Genomic DNA, 6,472 nt, shown 5'->3' with positions numbered 1-6,472 from the left:
GGAACTTGGACCAACTTCTAGCATCGTGGACACAAGCCTTAAGATACATAATTGACCCCCAGGTCGAACGAGTGCCGAGACCTCGTGGATGTCGGGATTATCTTACGGATTGTCCCGACAATTATGAGAGAGAGAATTATGTGAGACATATCTACCAGATTCTAAGTATTGTAAGAATTCGCGACTTCCAATCGAATCGATGCCATGCGTAAGACCGTCGATTAATCGTCCGATAATGATTTCCAATTCAATTTGAAGGAGACTTAATTCCGCGTTGGTGAACAAAGGTGCGATTTGTTCCCTCGAGATACCAAGTCGAAAATTCGCATTACGTAAAGTTACGTTCTATAAATATACCCCGTTGCATCTACGGCATCAAAAGCCTGAGGCCCGCCTGCCGTCTTCGAATTCGTCGTAAACGTCGGCGTCTCGCACCGCTCTGGAAGTAATTATAACGGCCCGGGTTATTTCTTGCGAGGTCGACATCACTCGGAGGCCCGAGAGGCGCAATGAGAAAGCCACGAGGCGACGCGTGTACGCGGATGTACTTAGCTATTTCCGCGGTGCAGAACTGGGTCGAAGGAGGCAACACGCGGGTCCGCGAGCTCGAAAGCTCCGTCCGGGTCCGCGGGGCCTCGCGTTTCGCGCCTCTGATCTAGCCGGCGAATTTAGCGAGGACAAGTCGCGACGATTATTTATCGTCTCCGTCGGTCCTTGGACAAGAGAGTATCGCGAGCCTGAATTTAAGCCTGTCTCGAGGTTGCCTCGTTGGATCACACCGCGGATACAAATAGAATCAGTTTTCATATCATTCTTTCTCAAGTTCCGAAAACTTGGAACCAGCGATTATGGTTTTCAGGAGAGTCTTTTAACTCTTATCTTTCGACGGATATACACACCGCGAGATGTCTCGCGTCGCTAAACTTTGTCAAATTTAAATTGTTTTAAACAATAAAATTCACAAGGTTCTGACGTGAAATCACAATTCGAGGGAACAAAGGATATAAGAGCCAAGACCCCCCTGTCCAGGTTCAAACCCTGGTTGAGGTGAATTGCTCGCAATGAATTTAAAAATTAAAACAATTTAGATACATCCTGTCCTGGCTCTTACATCCTTTATTCCGTCGAATGAAAATTATTTGCTAGATATTTATCGCGTGATTATTATTATTTTTATCGTAAAGTCCTACGACTGCCAACTAATTATCAATTGCAATTATCTTCCGCTTAACATGAAAAAATCTCAATATGGCATCGAGCGGTAAAGGTGTTGGAATTGCGCCAAGTGCACAAAATGCCTGATAATACAGATATCTCGTTAAATACCACTTTGCGCTATTGTCCATTGTTAAAATAACATCGTTCGACTTTGGTTCGCAGGTCGCAAGTTGGACGGAATATGGCACACGGCGATAGTCGCGTACGGAAGGGAGTATTTCTTCGGTCCCGCCGGCATCCAGAGTATCCGACCCGTGAGTATTCTCCGCCACTAGCGGGGCATCCGATTATCTCGATCGGGATGCGATCGGGCGTTTAGTAGGCGCCGTGCCCGCATCACGGCGACGATACGCTATAAGTACAGCGCGGGGTTTTCGTTCAGTCACGCAGGTGGTTCCCGTCGCGCCGTACTCGATACTCCGCCCGAGTGCTTTCTTTCCTCCTCGTGAGTATCCCGGCGCGTTCGAAACGTCAACTGCGGCTGCCCCGGCCAGCATCAACAACCGCGTTAGTAAGCACCGCCGCGTCCCGCCCGTCCAGCTTCCGGCGTTTGCTGAATAAACACCGGATTCATTCTACCAGTGCCGGGCTCTGCACCCACGCGGTGAACGTTTCTCTCTTTTCGCTTGCATTCACGTTCGCCGCGGGCAACATTAACAATCTTCAGGTCGCCACCCGAGGGGGTCATCGCGCGACTACGCCGCCGGGGAATCAGCGCGGTATATAAATAACCGGGGCCGCGCTATCAACGAGCCGAGGGAAATTAATGGTAGCGTCGCTTCCCGTCGCGCTTGGTGCACCTATCAGCGGCCTATCGGCCGATCCGCGGCTCCAGGTCGCGGGCGATCTGTCGGAAGGCCTTAGTCGTAGAGCGGCGGAGTCGCGCACGGCGGGCCATACGATACGCTAGACACGGGCGGGAACTAAATTTGGTGCGGTTCAATCCGAAAATAATCCCCGCCGCACGAACACGCCCGCTTCCTCTCCCCCCCCTCTCTCTCTCTCTCTCTCTCTCTCTCTCTCTCTCTCTCTTTCTCTCTCTCGCTCTCTTTCTTCTGCCCTCCACGCGCTCAGACTCAACGCAAGGCGAAGGTATAAGGTGAGTCCGTCCGTGTGTGCATCCTCGCATGCGACAAAATGTTCCTTCCCCCGATCACTCCGGTGTGGTTGCTTCCTGGTCGCCGCGTCCGCTGGACCGGACGGTGAAGTTACCCCAGAGTAGTTCTCCCCGCGTTGGGTCCGGACAAAAGTATTTTCATGCTCCTTCCATGTGTTCGAAGACACGTGGGTGTGTGTGTGTGTGAGTGTGTGTGTGTGTAAGAGAGAGAGAGAGGGGGGGAGAGAGACAAAGATCACTCTCGAGTAAACTCGGTTGAAATCTTCGACTTGGTAGCGGAAGGGTTGATCCCAGAAGTAAGCGGGTTTACGAGACTCGAGATGCGACGCTTCCTAAATCTCGCGTGTCGCTCAAACTATTCGCCTTTTCGTCGCAATACGTGCGAAGAGTTGCTCCTCGCGCTTTAAAGGGGATGCTGGGGTGATTCTGCACTTTTGCACCTTTTGCATGTAAAACTGTCTGTTTCGTGAAAACACTTGTGTAATATACAAATTAAATGGCTTACGTGCACAGATCGAAAGCGGCTTGCTATCCCGGCTAAATTAAGGAACAATGTGGCATCACTGAAACTAAGTTTGTAAGTCTGATAAAAAATAATAGTGAGCAGCACACACACAGTACATGTAGTATGTGTGTTGCTCACTATTAGTTTTTATTAGACTTACAAACTTAGTTTCAGTGATGCCATATTGTTCTTTCATTTTGCCGGAATAGCAAGCTGCTTTCGATCTGTACACGTAAGCCACTTAATCTGTATATTACACAAGTGTTTCCGCGAACTGATAGTTTCTAGGTCAGAAAGGTGCAAAAGTGCAGAATTACTCTAGCATCCCCTTAACAGAGTGCGAAGCTATTTAACATCCCGCGCAACTTTCTGAGGGGTGGGGGGGGGCGAAGGAGGTGACACCTGAAAGAGTCTATTTCCGGAGTCATATTAACGTTACATTGTTGTTATGCTAAAATTATATTACGAAATTACGAAATCTCCCCCTGGCAGCGTGTGATTCGGCCGTGTGCTGGTTGAAGCGCGACACCGGGGCGGGCGTCGAGCGGTATTGCGGAAGTAATAATCCGCGACGCCGATGCGCGTGACTAAAAGCAACGCGATGAAATCATTACGGCTGCATTACTTTATCCACGCTGACGAAAATACGCGCGGACACACGCGCGCGTGACTAACGCGCGCGTAATTGTAATGCGCGTCGCCTTGTGACACCGTGAAACCGATGTAACCGGCGCGGCGCGGCGCACTCATTTCTGCCCGTATGAAATCTGCCGTGAGACTCGACGACCGGGCGCGCTAAAGATACTTTTTCATCATCACCCAAGAAAATATTTTAGGTAGATTTCTACACCCACAAAACAGGTAGATTTCTACACCCACAGAACAAATTTCCGGATCCCACGCTGTTACGCTTCAATGTATTGTAAAATAGGAGCGATATATAGCGCCATCGGCCTTGCGACACGGTCCTCTCTTTCGGTCCCGCCAGCACCACGACCGGTTCGTCGCGTCTCCGCGACCGGCAAGGAGCCCGTCTGTTTTTTTTCTCCCCAGAAAATACCGAAATTTTGTCTAAAAATCTTCGGCGATTCAGGAGCGCGAATCGCATTTTCGGAAGTGCGCGCGCGCGCATCCTTGAACGCCCGGCGTCTCGTTCGCCGTGGCGTCCCCGAGCATCGGCAGTCCCCGCGCGCGAGCCGTTTCCCGCTCTCGGGAGCGTTCTCGGGAGGAGAGCGAAGAGGAGCGGCCTCCGCGACGGTTCTTTTTCACCCAGTTCTCCATCCGTTCGATCGCCTTCCGCGACCCTGTCTTTCCGACTTCCGTAAGTGCTTGCGGCGAGCGCGCGTTTCCGTTCCCAGTAGCCGCCGGAAGCGGTGGGTCTCGCGGTATCGAGTGACGCTGGAGGAGAGAGAGAGAGGAGGAGCGAGTGCGGTTTTGGAGCGCGAATGATGAAGGAATGGAGCTCTCGGGGGCTACGATTCGCGATATATAGCTGTACACTTTCGTGAATGATTGTTACGATTAGAAAAAGATGTCAAGGAAGATGAAGATGTCTTCAAGACGTGTTTCGGACATGCGCCATTGTTCGGGCAGTAACATCTGTGATACCTTCGCTGGTTGAATCCTAATCTCCGATTTGCAAAAGCCTCGATCTCCAATGCGTAGTCCGATACAGGATTTCGCGCAGATTCTACTCTCGCGCGGAAAGAAGTTTCTCTGAAACTTTACCCCGAAAATCATACAATCCTGGGACAACATGGCACCCGGGACAAATGTATATATCTAATCATATCTGCTTATATCTGAGTTAGATATACTCAGATATGATTAGATATAAGCAATTTTTCCCGGGCATTTTGAAGAACTTTATGAGAGCTTTCTGAAAATTTATCATACATTTTACTAGAGGAAAAAAGCTCTTAGAAAATTCTCCCAAGTGCCGTGTTGTCCCACGATCACGTGATCTTCGGGATAAAGTTTAAGGGAAAATTCCCTCCGTGTGAGCGGTATCTATCGATTCCTGTTCACATTTCTGGACCTTGGCCGAGGTGATTCTTAATTGATTCCTCCGTTCGCACCGAGAACGGCATTCCGGTGCAATCTGACGCGGAAACTACCCTACATCGACACCGTCGGACTCGGTATCGGCTCGACATTGTTTCGAACATCGATCGACGTGTCATTTCTCACTGGGTAGTCAAATTTTCCCCACTCGTACGTAATTTCGTATCAGTTTCGTTAAGTATGTCCCTTCGACATAAGAATTCGCGCCGTCGACACGTCTTTACGTCTCTCTTCCCCACCCCGGGAAGATGCGCCCCCGGGAGCGCGCAATAGGGCGCTTTCTTCCCCGTCTTTTCTCTCCTCGCTCTTCACTTCCGCCGAGCCGCGTCTTTCTTTTGCGTTCTAGAAGAGGTCGCGGCTCCAACGCGTCTATTTTCGGCGGTTTCTCGCAGCGGCGCGGCGAGATTTGTCGTAGTTCTAAAATTACGCGACCACTAATGCCAGGAGGAGGCGGGTGTTCTCCACCTTGCTCATTCTCTCTTTCTCTCTCTCTCTCTCTCTCTCTCTCTCTCTCTCTCTCTCTCTCTCTCTCTCCTCTCTTCTCTTCTCTTCTCTTCTGTCTCTCTGGCGAACGAAACCGGCCGCCGGATCGGCACAGCTGCCGCGAAATTGACATTGACGGCGCGGCGCGAGTTTTCCCGGACGCGATTTTAACGACGACCGCCCGCCGGCATTTCGTGTTTCAGGGCGGCACGGAGTTACGGGACCCGCAGAGAGTCGAGAAGCTCGGCGAGACTTATCTGCCCTACTCGGTCTTCCTGGAGTACATAAACGGCCTGGGGACCTCCACGTTCGCGTGAGTATCGCCGGCTGATGCGTGCGTGCGTGCGTGCGTGCGTGCGTGCGTGCGTGCGTGCGCGCGCGTGCGTATGCATGGGTCGAGAGCTCGTCTCGTCCGCAGCTCGCGTCTTCCGCGTCTTCATTTTGCAATTGAAACTGTGTGAAGGCAAATTACGCGCTCGTATACGCAACTCTGTCGCTTTAAATACTTAATTGCTTCTCGTTTAGTTTACTGCAGTTGTTGCTTTTTAAAGCGCGACCGTCTTCAACCTGAGTAAACTTATTCGCTAATTTAGCGAAGGAAGTGCCTCTACGATCTTCCACCGTGGAGATTTTTAATTTTTTCGCGTAAGATTTATTTAATTTTTTTATCATCCACGAATTATTTGACTTCCTGAAAATTCTGTCTCTTGCCCAATTTTATTTTCTGACTGTCGGACTTTGTTATCTAATATCTAGGCCGGTATTCATAGTTAGATTATATTATAGTCAATACTGTCTTGACTTTATCTAAAGATGATGTATGGAATGTTTCATTGGCTACGGAGTATCTAAAGAATCTTAAGACGGTTTTGAATATAAGACTTGACTATGAATACCAGCCCTAATTTCACTTTAATAAAATTGTTTTTTTTAATGACAAACTTTGTTCCTTCAGATTATAATTATATTCAAGACTGTCTTGACTTTATCTAAAGATGCTGTATGGAACATTTCATTGACGAATATAAGACTTGACTATGAATATCAGCCCTAATTTCACTTTGATGAAATTGTTTCTTTTTTGT

General features: G+C 49.4%; 1 protein-coding gene across 8 annotated transcripts in view; it reads left to right on the top strand.

Annotated features, from left to right (window-relative positions):
• LOC105558384 overlaps positions 1-6,472 on the top strand; it is a 23,760-nt gene that overhangs the window by 12,451 nt on the left and 4,837 nt on the right. For 6 of the 8 annotated variants that reach the window (XM_012006015.1, XM_012006014.1, XM_012006013.1 and 3 more), the window contains exons 3-5: positions 1,381-1,472; positions 1,601-1,663; positions 5,591-5,700. In XM_012006015.1, coding sequence (XP_011861405.1) covers positions 1,381-1,472; positions 1,601-1,663; positions 5,591-5,700 — 265 coding nt within the window. The remainder of the gene's footprint in view (positions 1-1,380; positions 1,473-1,600; positions 1,664-5,590; positions 5,701-6,472) is intronic. The other 2 variants (XM_012006020.1, XM_012006021.1) reach the window with 1 other exon arrangement.

This window comes from Vollenhovia emeryi, unplaced genomic scaffold (assembly GCF_000949405.1).
Source record: "Vollenhovia emeryi isolate VEMERY1.0 unplaced genomic scaffold, V.emery_V1.0 DF939349.1, whole genome shotgun sequence".
NCBI classification, from domain to species: domain Eukaryota; kingdom Metazoa; phylum Arthropoda; class Insecta; order Hymenoptera; family Formicidae; genus Vollenhovia; species Vollenhovia emeryi.
The sequence above is the reverse complement of the archived record's forward strand: the minus strand, read 5'-3'. Positions and strand labels throughout refer to the sequence as shown.